The following is a 22,670-nucleotide window of genomic DNA, read 5'->3' on the forward strand; positions in this document are numbered from 1 at the left end:
AACAAGACTAAAGCCCTCAGCTCCAGAGAAGCTAGTTATCAAGGAGGACCCTAAGAGGGACACAAGGATTACCCTGGAAAGAAAAATTAGACAATATCTACAGGAGGCAATGAGGTGGTGGGGGGGGTGTAGGGGGATGAGAACAGAAGGGAACAAGATGGCCTAGGCAAACCAGGGAATACATGTGATTCCATAGTCTTTCCAGACAAGCAAGCAGACAATCTCAATTTGGTTCACTAGACGTCCTTAAGTACATCACAATTTTCCCTTTGATTGTTAAGGGTTGTATACATACTATCTTTAAAATCGTTTCTGCCATCATATTAAATATTAATGAATATAACACAACTTAAAGAAAAATGATTTGCTTTGTTCATATTTTCAGATTTCAGTTCATAGTCACCAATAGTTCTGTCTCTTTGGGCATGAAATAAGGCTAAACACCAAGGGAAGTAGTAAAGAAAAGAAATTCCTGTGTGACCCTCTCTCTTTCTTTCCCTCATTGTGTGTGTGCTTGTGTGTGTGTGTGTGTGTGCGTGTGTGTGATTACATGTTCATATTTGTGACTGTCTATTCGCTTGCCCATGCATGTGATGTGGAATCCAGAGGTTGCTGTCGTGTTGATGTCTTCTTCAGTATTTGTATTTTTGAAATAGGAGCGGGTCCAGGGCAGCCTGACAGCTGCAGTTGTGTGGGAGGGGCGGGTCTTGGTGGGGCGGGGACACTAAGCCGGAAACAGCGGTTGGGAGGGTGTTTACCATTGGTCAGGTGTAGGGGAAGTGCGTGGGTGGGAAGGGTTAGAGGAGTGACCTGAGGGAAGCTGGGAAGGAGCTTTACTGAGCCCAGTTAAGTTGGACCGAGGAGACTCAGACAGCAGTGCCCGTTACCCACCCCCTGTCGCTGCTCCGGGTCCTGCACGGTGTGGAATCCTGTGCTGCAGATCTGGGTGCGGAGGACACGGCGGGTGCCGCGGGGACCTGAAAACTCCGGAGCCACAGTCTCCACGCTTGCGGCCTGGAAAAGTCACAGTCAGCAGCGCAGTGGCGGGAACCGCAGCCCGGCGGCCCTGGAACCTCCCAGGTGAGAGGAGCTGCGGGGCTGGGACCCAGGAGGGAGGGGACCGGGGATGGGAGCAGTTTCTCTGCTGTCACTAAGGAAGCCGGCTGAGAGACATTGCTGTGGATGTCTTCTTCCCTTGTCGGTAAATTTTAGGTCGTGTGAACTGGACTAATCCTGATTTGTTTTTCACTACTTTAGTTGCCAAAATATTCTTGCAAGTACACTCTAGCAGAACATTTGAATTTATCTGTTGATATTTGCAAGCGCGTTTCTATTTGCTATGGTGCATAGGGCAAGGCTCTTGAAATTCACACGCATCATGCTATTTTTCCTGCTAAACCACTTACCTGTTCAAGAGAGTGGCATATGGGCCTGGGGAACTGGCAATCCCCAGAAAGCTTTTCGATGTTTGTTATGAAAGGAATGCTTGCACTTTTGACTGATTACGGGGTGTGTGTGTGTGTGTGTGTGTGTGTGTGTGTGTGATATTTGCGAGGTCCATAGTTGTAAACATTAACATTTAAAAGTAAGTTTTTACCTCACTCATTTTTCTTAAGAGATATATGCACTCTGTGATGTAAATACAGCATTCTGAAAAGTGTCTTTGCCAGGCCCGGTGGCACAGGCCTTGAATACCAGCGCTCTGGAAGCAGAGGCAGGTGGCTCTCAGTAAGTTTGAAGCCAGCCGCGGGTATGTAGTGAGTCCCAGGACTTTCGTAGCTACGTGGTGGCACCCTGTCTCAAAAGCAACAAACAAACCAATACTCAAACGTGCCTTGTTCTGAGCTATGAATGTTGCACCTAGAATCTGGAAAGTCCAGCATGCTGTTTGAGACTATCAGGTCACAGTATTTCCATTTAGAAAAAAACATTATAAGCCAGGTGGTAGTGGCACATACTCTTCATCCCAGCAGTAGGAAGGAAGAGGCAAGTTGATCTCCTGATTGCAATGCCAACCTGGTTTACAGAGCAAGGGCTACACAAAGAAACCCTGTCTTGAAAAGAACAAAAAAAAAAAAAAAAAAAAAAAAAAAAAAAAAGAAAAAAGAAAATGCATTATAGTATAGGGCAGTACTGAAAGACATTTGAGTAATTATAATCATGTACACCAGGAAAAAAAAAAAACATTTGTAATTGTCTTTTGTCTGCCTGGATCATAAGAACTATCTTTTCCATGGACATACAACCAAACTGGGTTTTGTTTGTTTGGGTTTTTTGTTTGTTTTTGTTGTTTTGTTTTTCTGTTCTTGCATCACTCTATCTGCCCAAGAATTCACTTTGTAGGCCAGGCTGGACTAGAACCAAGAGTCAGAGTTCCACCCACCTGTCTCCCAAGTTCTAGGATTCAAGGTGTGAACCAACAGGATGATTCAAATGGAAATGTTTTACTTTGTAGTCCATTGACAGCTAGTGGTGTGACTGTGGGCTTCTCATAGGAGGAGGGGCAATGCCTGAATCCTGCCCAGAGGGCTCTGTGCAGAGACTGGACGTTACAGAATTGCAGCACTCTGGTTTCTGTGGGTGAGGAATCTTTGCTTGCAGTCTCCCTTGCTCCTCCTCAGGGTTTCTTGACAACTTACTCTGCAGATGTGTGAACTTTGTGTGAATGAGTCTCACAGAGTAAAGTGGAATCCCCAGAGAAACAAAGAAAATCTTAGTGAAATGTTCTCTCTTCTTCCTGTATGTCCCTTTAGAAAATGAAGACTTCCATCAGTTTTGGTCCATGACTAATTCAGAACCTCATTAGTGTATAATAGCCTCATTCCAATCATTTAGTTCCATTTCTGACCCTGAGTTTTGACTGAGGTGTGATTGGAATTGGGATTCAAGTTACAATAACTGAAAATGTTTTCAAATTGTTTTTAGTGTCCTGCCACTGCAGGAGAGTTGGGGAATCATTTGTATAATCCTGTGTTTAGTGTTCCCTTCATTTACTGAGCACAGTACTGTGTTAGAAGTCCAGGGGCTTCCTGAACAATCTTTTTCTTGTGTGCAGGGCTCACTAATCACCCAGACTTGCTCACCTGTGCAGCAGAACAAGGGGGCCTGGAAGATGGAGAAGGAGACAGAAGCTAAGGATGCAGGTATAGTGGAGGGATTGTTGAAGTTGTGGGAAGGGGATAAAGTGAATGTGTAAGTGGGTCAGGAAATCAGTTTTGCCCTATTCTGATGGGGGATGTCCTTCTGTATGCTGTGAATATATGTTTCTCTTACTGGTTGATGATAAATGCTGATTGACCAGTAGCCAGGTAGGAAGTATAGGCGGGGCTACCAGAAGAGGAGGATTCTGGGAAGAGGAGAGACAGGGAAACAGTTGCTAGAGTGAGACACCATGTAGCCACTGAGAAAGCAAGAGGCTTAGTCATCACTGGTAAGCCAAGACTAGGTGGAGATACGCAGTTTAATAGAAATGGGTTAAAAATTTAGAAAGAGCCATAAGAAGCCTGATCCATTGGCCAAACAGTTTATAATTAATATTAGCCTCTGTGTTCATTTGGGAATAAACGGTCTTGGTACTGGGCAGTACAGAAACCTCCATCTCCAATATTCTATTTCAATAGAAATAATTCTGGAGACTTCAACTGAGAAAGAGTTCCTTAGGGTTATCCTGTTGGGGGTGGGAGAAGAGGTTCTAAGGATGAATTGACACTAGGAGGCAAATAAAATTTTATTTAGGACTATGCATGTGAGTGATGCTTTTCCTATTCATTCACATCACTGATCGTGTCATCATACCATATTAATTGGTTTTGATGTCTGTGATTTTATTGTATTATAAGATAGTAAAATTATGACCTCTAGGTTTACTTATTGTTTTCAGAATTTTGAAGCATTTGGTATGTTAGCACATTCTCTATACCTTTTAGTGTTAATGTCTCCATTCCTGAAAATAATGCCAATGGTTTTGATAAGAATCATGAACTATATTTACAGACCGTTAACTCTTGTCTACACTGTCTTCTCATGGCTATCTCCTGTTGTCTGTGGTCATGATAATCCCAAGTGGTTTCCTTTCCTGTAATTGTAATGTACTATGAGATCACCTCTGAGTTTGATCATCTTATTATTTTCCGGCTCTTTACTCTTCCTTGGTACATTCAGTAAAATATGCAAATAGCATTGTAATGGGAATTATTGGTGTCTTACAGAAGACAGACCTTCTAGGTTATATTTTCATGTTTGACAAGAACATGAGGCAATGTGCCAGTTTTCACATGTTTTTGTATCCTGTTTTCTGTCTGCGGTGGATATCTGCATTCTAGCTTATTTTGTTTGTTCTTTTGTTTTTTGAGATAGGGTTTGTTTGTGTAGCTTTGGAGCCTGTCCTGAAACTAGCTCTTGTAGGAACTCAGAGATCTGCCTGCCTCTGCCTCCCAAGCTCTGGAATCAAAGGTGTGTGCCACCACCACCCAGCTTTCATTTCAGCTTTTGTGACATGCACCCATGTTGACCAGAGAACCTTCTGTCTGTCTATCGGATCATTTTTCTTTTTGTATTTTTTTAAAAACAGACTTAATTCACTTTATTTTTCATGTATAAAAATTCTTATGTGGTGGCTACAACTAGTTTCCCTGAACCTCTGAGACTCTGGTATGGATTTTCATAAGATGGTCAGTGAATTCCTGATAAGGAGACTTGGTGAACATAGTCTCTTTCCAAAGGTCAGGTATCAGGTCAATGTAGGCCTTGGAGATGGTGTTAAAGGTGGCCTCGACAAAGTTGCCCAGGGTGGCAGTGCAAATCCTGGCTGATATGTTGCTGTCATTAATACTGGCCTCCCCAGGCAGAGATAAGAGACACCAACACAGAGCCACATTGGCATGTAACTTTTTTACAGGACAGTGTGGAGCTTGCCAGTCTTCTTCCCCCAGTAGCCTCTTCATATAGGGACAATGGAAAGCTTGGCCAAGATGACGGGTCCTAGGACACCAGTGGCTACCTCCATGAAGCACTTAACACCAGGATCAACATGACCATTGTAGTCCCCCTATGGTGACAAAAGCCTTGAAACTGGTCTGCTTCCCAACCCGTGTCTGCTTCCATACTGGCTTGATCTTTAAACCTCATTATTTAGGGATGCTCCCAGGAAAAAGTCAATAATATCAGATTCCTTAATGGGCAGAGAGGACAGGTAGATCTCCTCCAAGGTCTTCAGGTTCTTAACCAGGCAGCCTGGGTTGGTAACATGTATCTACTCATTGTCTTCAGCTTTTGATTTTTCTGTCACTATTTTATGTATTACCATCAGTCTTCCATACTGCTGTCCATACTTATGACATTAAAAAATTTCCTTCCAATATCTTGGATCTTAAGGTCTTTAGATATGAAATAAATTTTTGGTAGAAAATATATATTTTAATATCAGCCAGCCCTTATTTTCAAATGCTGTAGTATATATATATATATATATATATACATATATATATATATATATATATATTTGCTTAAGAAATTTTATAAATTTATTTTTCTAGAAATTAGTGAAAGAAATTCATTTGTTAGAAAAACATTTGTTTAGCAACTCGAGCATAGACAGTGAGTAGAGAATTGGAATCTCTATATATTTACATTATCTTATAACCTACAATATAGAACTTTTTGATATGTACAATAAATTGGCCATTTCAACTGCTGTTGAGCATGGGATGTTCAATCCAGTTGTTCATTTACCAATTATATTATCATTTGCTTCTTTTGTAAATTTTGATTCAGTGTTTTTATCCATTGTAGTACAAATAGATAGCTAATAAATGTATCTGCTGTATAGGCTGTCTCTTCATGCTTTTAATTATTACATTTTCCGTGGATATATTTAATTTTATACAGCACTAATTGTCCATTCCTGCCGTTGTATCAAGTGTTGCCTCTTTGTGTTGCTTTGCAGGATTCACTATTTCAGATGGTACATGAAGATCTTTGATTCCTTGTATGGTACGAAATATTTGAACCCAAGTTACTGTTTTTATATGCGGATAGATACTTTTACCAATATCACTGTTTGAAGAGGCTGTCTAGTCTGCCATGTGTGTTTGTGGTACTTTGACATTGACAGGTCATTGCTATTGGACAGGTTCTAGAACTTCTGCTCTGTTATATTGAACTGTTTGTCTTATCCACTCCCATGATGCTGTTGGTTGTGTGGATCTACAGTGTCAACTAGAATCACACTGGGATAGCACCAGCATTGTAACATCCTCAGAATTTGTCCATCAATACAAATTCTATGCTTCTCTTTATTATCTTTCTGAAGTATATTGTGGGAAGTTTAAATGTCATGAAGTTTGAAGTGATCAAATAAACCACTTCCATAAATAGTGAAAATTTGAATATTCTGTCCCCTTCCATCTTTGTAAATCATCTTCCTATGTTCTAGTTAGCATCTCCTTCAGTCCCTTCAGCAAATCAAAGTTTTCAAATCGGGACCTTTCATTTGTTTTATAAGTTGATTCAAGGAGATTTTATTTATTTATTTTCTCTCGCTTTACTAATTATTTACTGTTCATTTTTATTTAGATTTATATATTTTATGTATAAAGTATTTTTGCTTGCCTGTTTGACTTTATATCATGTGCATCCTGAAGTTGTAGTTATGGACAGATGGGAGCCACTGTGTGGGGTCTGGGAATAGAACTGGGTCTCTGAAAGAACAACGGGCTCTCATAACCATTGAGCCATCTCTCTAGCCCCCTATTAAGTTTAATTATGTGAATATGAATAATAGAAATATTATAATTTTTTTTAAATCTAGATATTCCAAAATCTTGCCTTTACATAGACATTTAGTATTTCTTAATGACTCTTTCTTTGTTATTTATTATATGTTTTTGTGTATTCTTAAACATAAAAATACAGCCTACTCAATCTGTATGTTTTAAGAGATGAACATTTGATATTGGATAGCCATATGGTGCACTTATCTCTGGGAAAGACTATTTCTCCAACTCTCAGAATTCCGTAGTGTTTGACTAGGGTTGAGGCCTGGTGAGCTTTCTCCCTCCCATGCTAGCGTGTCTCTTGCTGTTGTCCTTGTTCAGCTCATTTTTAGGCAGCCATGTTTGTAAGATTTCATACATGTAGCTTCTCTGACATTTATAGGGGACACAGTCTCACAGCAAACATCCTGTTCTTCTGGCTCTTACAATCTTCCCTCCCTTCTTTCTCAATGATCCCTGAGCCTGAGGTGAAGGAGTTGTATTGTTTATGTGTCAATGGGAACTGAGCATCACAACCTTGCATTTTGATTGAATGTGCTTTTCTGCAGTGATCTCCATGTGTTGCATAAGGAACTTTCATAGATGAGAGGTGAGAACTACATTTGTCTGTGGGAACAAGGAAAATATTTAGCAAAAAGTTGGGGATTGTGCCTATTTAGTAAAGTAGTGGTTGTAGGTTCTCCTCCAGCAGCCATGCCTTCACTGGCCCTGGGGAAACTAGCTAGGTTTCCAGTACCAGGCATGTTTTCCCTCTTGTTGAGAGAGTCTTAAGTCCAATTAGAACCGCCAAGGTATGTGTGCCACTCTTGTAACCCCAGGGCTATCTTGCAGTGTAGACCATTGTTGTAGTTCTTAAGAGTCAGAGCTGGTAGGACTGTTGGATGATTCCCTCCTTTGGAAGGTTGCATGTTGCCTTCTGGGAGGAGGCTTTAAGGTCAGTTTCATCTCTCATGCTCTGGGTCTGTGTCTTAAGTGCCTGGCTTCTTCAACAGTAGGGAATCACCTTCTACCTCTGGGAGACAACCATGGACAACAATAGCCTATTAATGTTTGTGGAGTATCTTCCACAGCTGTGACCAAGAACTTCAAAAGCGGCTTCTCATGCCTTGTGTGGGTGATTTTGTTAGAAAATGTCTTGTGGGAGCATTATCAGCTCAGATGGGAAGTTTTTAGTTTGTTTGTTTAGTTTGTTTGTTTGAGACAAAGTTTTTCAGTAGCTTTGGAGCTGTCTGGAGCTGGGTCTGTAGACCAGACTGAACTAGAACTCACAGAGATCCATCCACCTGTCTCTGCCTCCTGAGTGCTGGGATTAAAGGCATGTGCCACCACCACCTGACCAGATGGAAAGATCTTATTTACACGATGAATGTATATGCATGCATAGAGTTATTTGTATTATAGGCATTTTTTTGGTAGATGGGCAATACTATTATGCCATATGACTTTCTCAGAAATCTTATTGTTATTTTACCCTCCTTCTGTGTTTATATCTGCCCCATCTCCATAATTAAATCCTTCCCCCTGATTTTCTATTTCCCCCCTTTAGATCATTGTTCCATGTGATTCCCCTCTTTGTTACTCCACAGTGCTATTTTTATTTTTCTTGTAATTGTAGTCACTCCAGGTTGTGTACTCACATCTGAAGATTTAGAGCTAAGAACTTCCTATGAGAGAAATTGTGCAATGTCTGTCTTTCTTAGTTTGGATTACTCCATTCAATATGATCTTTTCAGAGCCTTCATTTTACCTTCAAAGCTTGTGATTTCAGTCCTCTTTATCCCTGAACAATATTCTATAGGTTATATGTATTGCATTTTCATTATCCAATTTTCAGTGGAAGGACATGTAGGTTGTTTCCCTTGTGTAGCCATTTTGAGTAGAGCAGCTGTGAACAAGGGTGAGCAATTACCTGTAGAGTAGGATGTCAAGTCCTTTGAGAATAGAACAAGGAATGGTATAGCCAGGTCATGTGCTAGATTTCTTTAACTTTTTCAGAATTTTTCATGTTGATTTCCAAAGTGGCTAGGTTTTTTCAGTTTGCTTGTTTTTAGGATTTTCAATCTGTATCGTTTTGTTTTTGTGTTGTTGCTAGTTGAAATATTCATAGCATTCTTCCTTCTCTCTGAGAATTTGTGTTTTGCTTCTTGCCCATGGATGATTACTTCCCAGTTCTCCCAAATTAATCTAGTCTAAACATGAAAGTTATTATTTATAATGTTGTCATGGAAAGTTCCTCTAATTCTCCTGTTTATATTTTGCCTAATTTATCATATGCAATGCTGCTTTAGGGAAATAAACTGTATTAAATTGTGACTGTCTTAAAATACACTTATGTCTACATCAATTCTGAGATAGAATTATTTTGTGCAACAGTATTGATGATGGTGGTTTTCTCTTCAAGATTTGAGATCATTGTCTGGACACCTGGTCATATTCTGTTGCTTAAGTCTTTTCATGTGGTTTGATATTGTTCTCTAGCAGCTTTCATTACTAATTTTTGCTTTTGCTTTTTGACTCCTTAATGTGAAAGAGAAGCAAGCCATCTATTCCTTGTTCCTGAAAGAGAAACTCAAAGAAGAGAAACAGAAAGAAATGGCTGATTTTCCAATTCATCTCTCACAGGTCAGTGATCCTGTTCCCTTTATTTTTTGGTAGAGATTTTATAGTTGAGACACTGGAAGCCTCTGATTTTCTGCTTCTGATTTTTTTTAAGCTTTAAATGAAAAATATTGCAAATAAACAATCACACACTGAAATTTACCAGAACCAAAGACTGTACAACTCAATGCGTTTGGAGCCTCACATGGGATTTTATAGTTTCAATATCCAATATAGTTTCATCTATTTATCTAACATCAAAAACCAAAACCCTGTGACATAATTAGAACTAGAAAAGTACTTAGCTTTATATCTTTTCATAACTGATTTTGATAACATGTCTTCAATCTTACATCAGTACTGATATTTAACCTTTCTTGTTCTGCTGTGCCCAACAAGTACTAGTGATTAGACTCTGCATGAGGGAAAACATGGTTTCTGATATTATGTAATCTCACTTACACATTATGAATCCATCCATTCTCCTGCAAATTTTAATATACTTTTCTCCTCAGCTGAATAGCATTCTCTTTTGTATGTATGCCATTTCCATTGTCAGTTTATCTTCGGATAGACAATTAGGTTGATTATAATTTGTTGTTATTGTGCATACAGCAGCATTGACCAATGGATGTAAATATCTCCATGGTATGGTGTCTAGTTCCCTGAGTGTATGCCCAGGAGTGAGAGACCTGGGACTTATGTAGTTCTGTCTTCAATTTGTTAGTACTCTTCAAACTGATTGCATTTGAGTGTGTTAATTTACACGACCCTCTCATCCACACCAACAATGAATAAGACTTCCTTTTGATAGGACCTAGGAGAAATACGTCTTTTCTAAAAGAGAGGAAATCAACCCAAGGATTGAATTGTTCTTTACTCGTGTTAGTATATTGTAAAGAAGATGCTATCATAGAAAAGAGGTACAATCTAAAGTCTTTCAGACTGGCTCACACAGGAAGAAGATAACATGAAGTTGCTCAAGCTGAGTCATGGCTGGAACCATGTCTGTTACTTCAATATTTTTAACAGTTTTGTAGTGTAGCTCAAGAAAACTGCTTTTCCTTGGCCTTTGTAATCTGCTTCCTTGCTCTTGCTTGCCAAGAAACAAAATTTATGTAAAAGATGGATGGTTCCTGTGGATGGAGTGCCTTTCTTTCCAGAGTAGAAGTGTCAGAGAATGTCAGAAAATAAACTCTTAAGGCTTTACCATCTGATATTCATTCTCTCATTGGGTTTGAGCTTGGTTTTCACTTTCTCTCCTCATCCTCTCTAATATTTGTTGTGAGTTTAGTTGGTAACAGCCATTCTGCCTGGAGTGAAGCAGTACTTCAAAGTAGTTATTGTTTGCATTTCTCTCCTGGCAGTTTAGTAATCCTGGGGTCATTTGTGTTTCTGTCTTTGAAAAGTGTCTATTCAGTTTGTTTTCTTTCCATGTTATTTAGTATCTGTAATTCTTGGTAAATTCTACAAATGAGCCCCTAATCAAAGTGTCTCTGGTACTGATTCCCAGTCTGTTTGTGGGATGTCTACTGACAAACTCTTTATTTGTAGTTCCATCTGTTGATACATGGGTTTAGTTCCTGTGTTGTTGGTGTTCTTTTTAATCCAGAAGTTGTTGCTCATTCCAATATCCTCATGGATATTTTCTATGTTTTCTAGGTTTCTGTGTGTATGGTTTTAAATAAGGTTTTTGTTCCATTTTGGTTTGATTTTTTTTTTTTTTACAATGTGAAAGATTAATTCTCCGTTTGCCAGCACCATTTGCTGAAATGACTATATTTTTCTAATGCATTTTTTTCCTCTTTTGCCAAATATGGATTAATGTTTTTTTTTTTTTTTCTGGATTCTCTATCTTATTCTGTTATCCTCCTGTCTGTGTTTTTTCCCATGCCACATTGTCTGTGTGAGTACAGATAAACAATTCCATAATTCCACATCTTCTATTGTACTTATCTCTATTCTGCTCTCCCCAGTTTTTTGGGGGATTGGTATCCCACATATAACAATGACATGTAATTTTGAAAATATTTCTACTTTGACACATGACCAAAAAAGGTTGGTGCCCAATTGATGTGGAGGATGGACTTTTATATATTGCTGAGTCGGGGCTCATGTGTCGTGTAGGCTCTGTGGAATCTGTCCCATTTCCTTGAATCATGGTTATAAAAATACATATTGAAACACGTGGACTAGTTGGAATTACATCTTAGAAATAAGTGGAATTGAAAGAGACATAGTTACTAATACTTGGTTCTTAGTAATACTAAAGATTTAAGCACAGTATAGAGTGCTGAACACTACAGGTGTATGTGTGAAATTGTTGCTCTTGTGTGTGTATACTAGCCTACTTGTATTTTTCTTTTTGGTGTTTAATATCAAAACAATGATGATGCGTCCTTTTGTTTGTTGATACCTCATATCTGTTTGTCTGAGAGGAATTGCTGTTCACATCACTCACCTGGTTAGGATGCTTTAGTGGTAACTTCCTGAACAGGAGAGATCCGTTTTTTGTTTGTTGTGTTTTTTCTTCCCTTCCCTTCTACAACGAGGATCCCATTTTGCAGTCTTTTCTTTCTGGCTGAGACTCATTATGTGGAATGCATCAGCAAAAAAATAAAAAAATAAAAATAAAAATGTCTTGGGGTGTTGACTGATTGATGTGCAGAAGCCATTACATTAGATGCAGAAAGCATTCCTCACAATTGCCTTGCTCTAGTCTGTTCCTGTGATAGTTGTGTCTCTACTCCCCCACCCTGAAGCTGCAGTGCTTTAAAGTAGAGATTTGGGGGATGGGCTCTGACCCTCAGGTTTGCATTTCTATCCCTGACTCATGGCCCAGACAGTATGTCACGAAATCTTTGTATTTTCAGAGAAATAAAAGAAGAATCACTGTACTGGCTGGTTTTGTGTATCAACTTGACACAAGCTAGAGTCATCAGAGAGGAAGGAGCCTCAACTGATGTCTCCTTGAGATCCAGCTGTAAGGCATTTTCTCATTTAGTGATCAATGGGGGAGGTCCCAGCACATGGTGGATGGTGCCATCCCTGGGCTTGTGATCCTGGGTTTTATAAGAAGGTGGGCTGAGAGGGCCAGGAGAAGCAAACCAGTGAGCAGTGCCCCCTCCATGGCCTCTGTATCAGTCCTTGCCTCTGGGATCCTGCTGTGCTGGAGTTTCTGTCCTGACTTGCGTCAGCCAAACCCTTTCCTCTTCAACTTGCTTTTTTTTTTTTTTTTGGTCTTGGTGTTTCTTCACTGCAACAGGAACCCTAAGTAAGACAAATCGGTACCAGCATACTGGGATATTGCTGTGACAGACCTGACCATGTTTTGGGAAGGATTGTAGAACTTTGGAACTTTGAGCTAGAAGAGTCATTGAGTGTTAATAGGTCTGTGGGATATTCTGTAGGAGCTTGGAAGATAAGAATACTTGTGGAATTTCAGAGGGAAGTTTAAAAATCTATCAGAGTCTTTTGTTATTTTAAATTATGGTCCTCTGGTTCTGGTTAGCTGGGGCTGAAGAATCTGCTGTGATTAACAAGGTGCCAGAACCACTAAAGCAAATTTTTGCTTTTATTAGGATACTTGGTGCTGATTGGCTAGAGCTAAGAAATTAGTGGTGGTTGAGAAGAGAGCAGCAGCATCGAGGTGAAATCTTCTGGGAAGCACAGAGAAACTGTGTTCCAGAGGCAGCCAAGGTTATACCTCATGCTGACAACCGAACTTGGTAATGTGCAAGCATCATGCAGGTGATACTGGTTCTGAAGGCATGAGGGGGTTATGGAGAGCAGCTGAGGCTTGGCACTAAAAATGCAGGAAAGGCAGTTGGTGAAGGTGCACCCTCAGTGGCTGTTGAAGGCCCAGGACTGAAGGGGTCACGCAAAGAAGCTGAGGCTTGGTACCATGAAGAGAGCTTATGGGGGGCCATTGGTGAATGTGCAGCCCAGTCCACAGCACTTTGGAGATGTCATTATCATGGGAAGACCACTGAGTTTAGTAACAGCAGTTGAGTGGAATTGGTGGGTACCTAGAAGAGGCTGAGTGTGTTTCAGAGGGCAGAGCTAGAGAAGTAAACAAGTCATTTGAGGACTCCAGACGCTCATGACTGGATCCCAGATATTGGACAGTTGGAATTTCATTTTGCTTTGATTGACTGTCCCCTAATTTTTCCCTCTTGAAATAAGAAAGTACTTTACTGGAGCCCACAGTTGAGAGACTTGAATAGTAAAAGACATTGGATTTTTATAGCTTTGCCTATTTTAAAGGAACTGAAATTTTAATGTATTTGAATTTAAGGCATTTTCTCATTTGGTTATCAGTCGGGGAGGACCCAGCCCATGGTGGGTGGTGCCATCCCTGGGCTTGTGATGCTGAGTTCTATAAGAAGATGGGCTGAGCAGGCCAGTAGAAGCAAGCCAGTAAGCAATTCCCCTCCATGACCTCTACATCACCTCCTCTCTCCAGAATCCTGCCCTGACTTGCTTCAGTGATGAAGAGCAATGCTGATGTATAAGCCAAGTAAACCCATTCCTCCTGAACTTGCTTTTTGGTCATGGTGTTCCATCACAGCAACAGGAATGCTAAGACATTCATAAACACAACTAACCCAAATGCTGTTAGACAATACAGCATAAGTACTAAAAGTAACTCATTGACAACTACAAAATTCAAACACGGTAGTACAAATTTTCTCTTGAGCCATTATGTGAGCATTTGCAAAGCACTGAAAAGTTGCTACAGTTCTCTGAATTTAATAATCATTTCCTGACAGGAAGTCTTTTTTACTTCTGAATGCATCCACAGTATACTACACTTATGTGTGCATGCTGAGCTCTAACTTAAACATTAATGTGGCTTTAGACTTCCATCATTTTTCTATAGCATTACCAGTGAGATCTTCAAAACTTCTAAAAATTATTCATCTGTCAGCTTCTGCATATTTCTAGAAAATTTTAAATTATATCAAATGTGGCTGATGCTGATATTTGTATCTGCGTGGTAGTAGCCCAATATTCTCATAAAATTTCATATACTACTTGACTTTTATATTAAAGTTAAAATTTACAGTATACAGCGTTATGTTCCTTTTTACTGTGTATGTGTGTGTGGGGGGGGACAAACAAACTATGATTTTGCCTTCCCTATCTACCCCTTTGCTCTTTAATTGGTGTGGCATTGGACTTAGAATCTAAACATATGAACTAAGCATGTTATAGTGGAATCACATAAGACCCTAGAACAGTTAGGATGATTCATTGTAAGTAGTTTAGCATGTACTTTAGGCACAATATTTAAAAGCCTGTTTCCTCCTCACAAATTTTTCTTCTGAGACATGGCTTCTGTGATCCTGTGCAACATAACACAACATCCATAACAGATGAATAACCATGTCCTATTGCAGAAATCCTGGATTGTTTTACCTTTTATTAATATCAAATCTGTGTACAATGATTACAAGACAGGCAGAATCTGGGACATATCACCAGCTGTTCCACTGATCCCTCTGGGGAACCAGCTCACTACCACTGTATGGTAACCTTGTTACAAAGGGCAAAGGGGAAACCCCAAGCTGTCGCTCTGCCAGCTCCCACACCATCCAAGAGAGAACTAGGACCCTTGCCTTCAGTTCTTATCCAGTCATATAACCCAAAGAATACCATGCCCATAGGGCCAAGCTACCACAATACAATTAACGGTCGGATCAAATTTTCACATTTCCTACTTTTTAGTCTAAAATAAAAAGATTCTAATCCTAATATACTAAAAACAATATAAAGTAAAACTATACAATAAGTTATCAAGTAAGAACTATATTGTGGATGTTCAGACTAGGTGAAAGACATTTTATAGAGATCACTGCAATAGTCCTTTTCTAAAGAATCTAAATTTGTACCTAATATGTCTTTACCTAGGGTTTATGAGGATTATAACTGTAACTATCTAGTCTTCAACCCCATCAAAGACCTGAGAGGGAAAATAATATTACCTTAGTAAGCAGGAAGTGAAAGCAAGGGACTTGCAAAAATTAGGAGAAATCGCAGAAATAGCTGGCTGCTGGGACAGTTAACCAAGGTTCCTCTGTAACAATGGGGCATCCAACTTTGGCGTACAGGCCTAGAATATCTGATAGACCATTTTCAGAAGCAGAGAATTTTGAAGGGCTGTCATACCCTGTCTCAGCAAAGTTTGGCAATCGCTTTTCCTTGTGTCCTGCTTGTACAGATTAGACAGCATACTGTTAGCAATTGAGGCAAGGGCAATTTTTTGCCTAATAGGTCAGTTTTGCCAAGGAAACACACACACACACACCCCTACCTTCTTGGGAGTAGGTCAGTGCTGCTAGAAGCACTTGTCTCATGTCAAAAGAATTCTAAGTTGTTAAAACATTAAATGCCATAGGTCTATAGGTCTCTGAAGTGTTTGCAGATTATCTGAAGTATATCTCTCTGCATCTAGAAGACCTAACTAGCGTGATTATAAGTTTGACAAACATGGTGACTATTAACCCTTAATTCTTATTAACCTATATAGCTTAAGGACTAGGGCTTCACAATACAAAAATAAACAAGCTGTAGAAGTAATACCTTATGCAAAAAATAGAAATAAATGTACAGTATCAGAACAATAACCTCGAAATTGTGACAGTATATAAAAATACCTTAACCAGAGGTATAAATATAATGCAATATGACAAAAATAACCTTAATTTGCAAAAATGTCCTAAACAGGAGCAGAAACATACAGTATGACAAACGTAATGTCAACATTTATGTAGATATACAAAAGTATTTTAAGCAGAACTGGGGATGGATATATATATATATATATATATATATATATATATATATATGAGACAGAATTTTGGATTTGTACTAATATATAAAATTATCTTAAACTAATAGAAACATATATACAGTATAACAAAAATAACTGATATACAAGAATCCATACCAATGTAAATTATTTAAAACTGATAGTTGGTTTGTTAGTTTATAAGTAGATCATTATTATCCTATCATGTTTATCTTCCTCATTTTTATTCCAAGTGAGATCACTGACTGATCTCTTATTTTTCTGTCCCCAATCCTTTAACACCTTATTACCAACCTGAGAAAAACCAAAACCATCCACCCCGCTTATTAAGGAAAGGGGGTATTGTGTTCTTAGAATTACTTACTGATATCTAGAGGGGAGGAAGTAACAGTATCTCTATGGGACCCTGCAAAACTAAAACACGATTTAAGTCTTATGAGGACCAGTTGGAATATTTGTAGCCAGTCTCTGAGTAATGGGTAAAGCTTATCTGAAGTTATGGCTAGAGTGATATAAGAGGGTGGACCATCTCAACTAGCCAGCCATCTTGGAATTGTCCTGAGCACTTTGTAGTGCAAATCCAATCTCTGAGTGGTGTTTATCAGCTTAGTGGCATTACTATGATGCAGTCATTGTGAGCACCAGATACTTCAGGGATCCTGGAGATTGTTTTACCTTTTATTAATATCAAATCTGCACAATGATTGCAAGACAGGAGGAGGAATCTGGGTTGCATCACCAGCTGTTCTGCCAATCCCTCAGGGACCCAGATCTCTGAAGATGTACTGTAACCTCCTTAACAAAGGGTGAAGGGGAGCTCCAAGCCATATCTCTACCAGCTCCCACACTGTCTTAAGAGAGTGTGTGATCCTCACCTTCAGTTATTACCCAGTCACATACCCCAAGAAAAGACCATATGGCTAAGCTGCCCCAATACAATCAAATGGCTGTCGGATCCAATTCCCACAACAGTGTCCAGACCTTAAATGTGTGTTGTTTCATGCATATTGCTTGTGAGACTGTTGTGTCATCCTGGTTTCACAAAGTTAGAAAACCCATTATAGGATGTGAATGTGACCATTAAAAATCATCTTTTTGAGTAATTTGTCTTCACTCATCTCGTTCCCTAATTTCCTTAAGTCTCCTTATAGTCAGGAAAGCACTCTGTACAGTAGAAACACAAACTGTACTTTGTGTTTCAGGGTCTGTTGACACTCTGGGATGTAGCAGTGGACTTCTCCCGGGAGGAGTGGGAAAGCCTGAACTCTGCTCAGAGGGCTTTGTACATTGATGTGATGTTGGAGAATTACAAGAACCTGATCTATGTAGGTAAGAACATTTTGTTTGGAGAATTCCTAACTCTGGCTTTACCCTGTGTACTGACTTTGTAGGTTGTGAATTCTCTGTTAGGCTGTCTTGGAAACAACAGGAGACTAGGGAGTGCTTGCTAGTAGAAAATATCTTTATCTGTTGTTTTTTTTTTTTTTTTTTTTCTATCGTCCAGGTTACATGATGCATTCAGAAACCCAGTAACATATAATATTCCCATTCATATCTTATAGCTCCATGTGTGTCTTTGCACTTGACATTCTTTTAGTTGTCAAACTGAAAATTCTCCCTAAATATGCTGAAGATTCTGACAGGAAACCATTCTTCTACATTGTGTTCTCTTCATGTACTGAGCACAGTATTTTAGACATCTGTATTCTTTCTAAAAGTTCTAGTATGGGTTAGGGGCTACATCATAGAACACATGGATTATTGTGTGCAAAGTAGGCAGGGGCAGCTGTGTGGAGCAAATGAGATTCCCCTGGAATGTGGAGAGGAGAGAGTAGCCATCACTAGGATGGGCTGGGGAATGAGAAGAACAGCAGCCATGGCTTCAAGTGAAAGAGTAAGCAAGAGCTGAGAATGCGTTTTGCAATATTCAGTCCCACTTGAAAGGGTTCCTAATAACTGAACTTAGTGTCCTGGCTCAGGGATGCATCCTTCTTGTTATAATTGTTAGAAGATGTGTTTTATTGCACTTAAATTATGGTGACTTGATATTAGTACAAAATGCAGTTTTATTTGACTATACTGATAACAGATTGGAATAATTTTACAAAATTCTAAAGTCATTGAGGTGGGATTATTCTGTAACTGCTTTCCTTGCATGGATGCCAATGGTGAATAGAAATAAGCACTGGCTTTTCATGACAGCCCTGCTTTAAATGGTCTAGAGCAGTGGTTGTCAACGTTGGTAACATTATAGCCCTTTAGTAGAGTTCCCAATGTTTTGTTGAATCCCAATTATAAAATTGTTTTTGTTGCTAATTCTTGACTAACATTGCTACTAAGTGATGCCTTCGTTCCTAAGACCATCGAAAATAATGTATTTTCAGACAGTCATGATCCACAGGTTGAGAAATGCTGATCTGGAACCTCTGTTGTCTGGCAGAATACTGGCTTTGCAACCATTACTTTTGAAGAATCTAATGTGCTTTTTAGGAAAATAAATAAACAAATAAATAAAACCTTTGATGCTTTTCAATAAGCCTTTAATCTTAAAAGGAATTGGGTATTCTGAACTATAGTCTTCATTGCTGTACTTAAGTAAGCAAACACTGTAAACCTGGGATTGGATTAATCTCTGCTTCATCAATTTCTGAGAAAAAAAAATATTTAAAAATAGACATATATTCTAAATATAAGCAGTCAGCAAGCTCGATTCCAAAGCTAGTTACTAATTCCTCAGTTATCTGCTTCAACTTCCTTGAAGGCTATCACTCTGTTTTGTGAGAATTCATAAATTAGAGTGATGAAAAAAGTGACTGCTGGAAGCTATTTTCTAAACAGGTGCTGGCTAGCTTATCTTGAGAGAACTTAGGGGGACAGTTGTTATAATTTATGAAAAGGAACATGCCAAACAAAGATGCCATGAGACTGGGTTCAAGCAGAGATGTTTTTTTACTAGGGAAAGGGATTATAAAAAGGGGAGAGGGGAAACCAGTCTCTGGAGACAGGAGCAACAGGGGATAGGAAAGAGGAAAAAGAGGGAGAGGGACAGAAAGAGCAGAACACAGAGGGAAAAAGAAATAGAGAAGGATGGGAGGTGGGCAGGGCCCTTTTAAAAGGGAACATAATGAATATGCACAGGTGGGTCTCTTAGTGCTCGCAGCAGAAGGCAAATCCTGTCAGAACCCCAAGGGCAGGCCAGTACAGATGCCTGAATACTAACAACAATCATATACCAAATGTTTACTCTTGGAAAAAGCCCTATTAATCTGAACTGTACTCATTTTCAGAGAACTATTGCAAATATGATCCTGTCCATCACCATGTGAAGGCCGAAAGGGAGTGTTGTCAATGTAATGAGCTTGGCAAAGTGCTTCATGACCCCTCCACGTGTGTACTTTATAGAACAATTGAAACTACAGAAAACTCTAATAACTACAGATGCAGTAATCACAGGGATGCATCTGTTGACTCATCAAACCCAGATAGACATGAAAGCATGCACACTGGTGAAGAACCTTGCAGATCTAAAGACGATGAGAAAATTTCAAATTTGTGCTCCAGCATTACTCAAGATCAGAGACTCTACACTGCAAAGAAAGATCACAGGCAGGGAGAATATGATGACTATTCTGTGTCTTCATACAGTCTTGTGCAGCAACCAGTCCACATTGGAGAGAAAGCACACCAGTGTGAAAAATGTGGGAAATACTTCAGTACTGCCTCAAGTCTCACTGAACATCAGAGAATTCATACTGGAGAGAAGCCTTACAAATGTAAGGACTGTGACAAATGCTTTACTGTGAAGTCAACTCTTACAAAGCATCAAAGAATTCATACTGGAGAGAAACCCTACAAGTGCAATGTTTGTGACAAATCCTTTACTCAGTATTCAAGTCTTAAAACACATCAAAGACTCCATACTGGAGAGAAGCCATACAAATGCAAGGACTGTGACAGATCCTTTACCCACTATTCATCATTTAGAAGACACCAGAAAACTCATTCTCTAGAGGAATTGTACAAATGCAAAGACTGTGATAAGTCCTTTCTTGAAGTATCACATCTCAAAAGACATTACAGAATCCATACTGGAGAGAAGCCTTACAAATGTGAGGTATGTGACAAATCCTTTAATATGTCCTCAAATCTTAGAAATCATCAGAAAATTCATACTGGAGAGAAACTTTACAAATGTGGAGAATGTGACAAATCCTTTAGCCTTGACTCGTATCTTAGAATACATCAGAGAATTCATACTGGAGAGAGACCTTACAGATGCAGAGAATGTGGAAAATCATTTCATCAGTTGTCAGCACTTAAACGCCATCAGAAAATTCATACTAGAGAGAAACTTTACAAAGGTAGGGAATGTGACAAATCTTTCACTCAGGAAACACATCTTAGAACACATCAAAGAGTTCATACTGGAGAGAAAATTTACAGATGTAAAGAATGTGACAAATCTTTTCCTGAGTGCTCAACTCTTAGACAACATCAGAAAATTCATACTGGAGAGAAACCTTACAAATGTATGGAATGTGACAAATCCTTTATCCTTAATTCATATCTTAGGACACATCAGAAAGTTCATACTGGAGAAAGACCATACAAATGCAAAGAATGTGACATGTCCTTTATCCGGATATTTAATCTTAGAAGACATCAGAAAATTCACAGTGGTGTGAAAAATACCATTGCAAATAATACAATATAGCTTTATCTACAGTTTTCTGCTTAGAAATCATAGAAACAAAGATAAGAAATTTATGAATGCCTTAAATCTTAAATTTCACAGGAAAAGATGAAAATAGCATCTACAAAAGTAACTGGGAAAAGTTTTGCTGTGTGTGTGTGTGTGTGTGTGTGTGTGTGTGTGTGTGTGTATGTGTATTTATGATTGCACTGTGTGTGATTAATTCTTTGCACTGAAGAGGCCAGAAATACTCATCAGATTCCCTTAAAGCTGGATTAACAGAAAATTATGAACTAGTATGCATATTTGGAATTGAACCCAGGTCCTTTGGAAGAGTAGATATTGCTCTTAACCACTAAGCCATATCCCCAGTCCCTTGAAAAAACTGTAATAAAAACATTTATTGAGTTCAATATGTAATGATTCATAATAATGCCTCCCTCAGAGGAGGCAAAGCCAGGAAGATCTCCATGAGTCAGAGGCCATCCTTCTCTATATAAGTGAGTTGCTGAGCAGCTAGGACTACATAAACACTGTGTAAACAATGACAAAAAAATCTTGAGGATAAAAGTTGTAACAAAAATGTGGCAAAAAAAAAAACTAATTTTGCTGTACATCACAACATTCATAGTTCTGAGAAACTATATAAAGGTATACCATATATAATCCCTATGTGTGTCTGTTCTTTGGAAATTGCACCCCTGAAATGCATTCAGTTTGATAAATTCTTTCTCCAGTGCTGAAATTGCCCACATAGTAGTAAATTCACCATGAAAGAAAACACAAGAAAATGCTGTCCTAAAATCTCATCTTGTGTTGACCTTCAGAACCTTCCTACTAGAGTCAAACCATACTGTTGTGAGTATTTTCTAGAGGCTGCTCGGACATGGGTTTAAGCACAAAGAAAGTCTTTATTGGCTGCCAGTGACTACACTGGGTTTTTTGAGATCCTAGTATAGCACCTAGCCTTTCCCAGGGTAAGCTCTTAAGCACAAAAACAGTGTTTTGAATTGTTGTACTTCATGCAACAAAAACAGCCAGATGCAGAAGCTAAAGGCTTGGTTAGTACATTTTGAGGCTTTTAAAGAACTATGAGGACTTTGAGGTTTGGCCTTTGTTTTAATTTTTGGCAGGTAGTAGTATCTATGTGCTAAGTTTTCAGCCTGAATGTCATTTACCTCATGGAGACAGTTGTGCTAAGGTCTGGGGTCTTCCTCAGGTTGGGGTCCTGTGACAGTAATAGCAAGAAGGTGAGAAACTAAAAAAAACAGCCTGAGAATGTGATGAAATGGGCATGTTTATATAGCTTACAAAACCCCAAAAGGCTACGGTTGTGGTGATACATGTATTTAATCCCAGGGCTCTGGAACCAAAGGCAGACTCAAACTCTGAGGCCAGTCTGGTCTCAAAAAAGAAGAAGAAGGAAAAAAAAAAAAAAAAAAAACAACAACAACAACAACCAAAAAAAAACCCCAGAACCCCCCCCCAAAGGCATACACAAATTCATTTTAAATTACTAACGAAAAATGGGAAAGTAAGTATTCATTCTACTCTAAAACAATATACCTCTATTTAACAACTACTGGACCCTCATGAAGTGAAAAGAGATTCATGGGACCCTCACCCCACCTATGCCATGATGAAATGGTAATTGTCCCAATTTTACACAGTTGCCTGTTCTTAATACCTTTTGAACAGTTTCAAGTTTGTCCATTACCCACTACCAATTTCAAAGGAGTCTTCATCATCAAGATAGATAATTATGGACATGAATATTTGGAGGCCACATTAA

At 38.9% G+C, this 22,670-nt stretch overlaps 1 protein-coding gene across 4 annotated transcripts; it reads left to right on the forward strand.

The window, feature by feature from the left end:
- The first annotated feature begins 904 nt into the window (after positions 1-904).
- Positions 905-21,291, forward strand: LOC127239118 (zinc finger protein 54-like). 4 transcript variants are annotated; one of them, XM_051207910.1, is made up of 5 exons: positions 905-1,080; positions 3,056-3,143; positions 9,304-9,395; positions 17,388-17,514; positions 19,473-21,291. In XM_051207910.1, exons 2-5 carry the CDS (start codon positions 3,113-3,115, stop codon positions 20,897-20,899), a joined length of 1,677 nt encoding a protein of 558 aa, XP_051063867.1. In that variant the 5' UTR covers positions 905-1,080; positions 3,056-3,112; the 3' UTR covers positions 20,900-21,291. The 4 variants fall into 4 exon arrangements, with proteins under 4 accessions (XP_051063867.1, XP_051063869.1, XP_051063868.1 ...); XM_051207912.1 differs by having other exon boundaries at positions 9,309-9,395; XM_051207911.1 differs by lacking the exons at positions 905-1,080; positions 3,056-3,143 and adding an exon at positions 7,270-7,362.
- Positions 21,292-22,670: the final 1,379 nt, after the last annotated feature.

This window comes from Phodopus roborovskii, unplaced genomic scaffold (genome assembly GCF_943737965.1).
Source record: "Phodopus roborovskii unplaced genomic scaffold, PHOROB, whole genome shotgun sequence".
Taxonomy (NCBI): domain Eukaryota; kingdom Metazoa; phylum Chordata; class Mammalia; order Rodentia; family Cricetidae; genus Phodopus; species Phodopus roborovskii.

What these genes read in the sequence shown, in the direction of transcription:
- LOC127239118 (XM_051207910.1), top strand. Translation starts at nt 3,113, where the DNA reads ATGGAGAAGGAGACAGAAGCTAAGGATGCAG. An exon ending in TTCCAATTCATCTCTCACAG is followed by an intron (nt 9,396 to 17,387) that starts GTCAGTGATCCT and finishes TTTGTGTTTCAG; the next exon opens with GGTCTGTTGACACTCTGGGA. An exon ending in CAAGAACCTGATCTATGTAG is followed by an intron (nt 17,515 to 19,472) that starts GTAAGAACATTT and finishes ACTCATTTTCAG; the next exon opens with AGAACTATTGCAAATATGAT.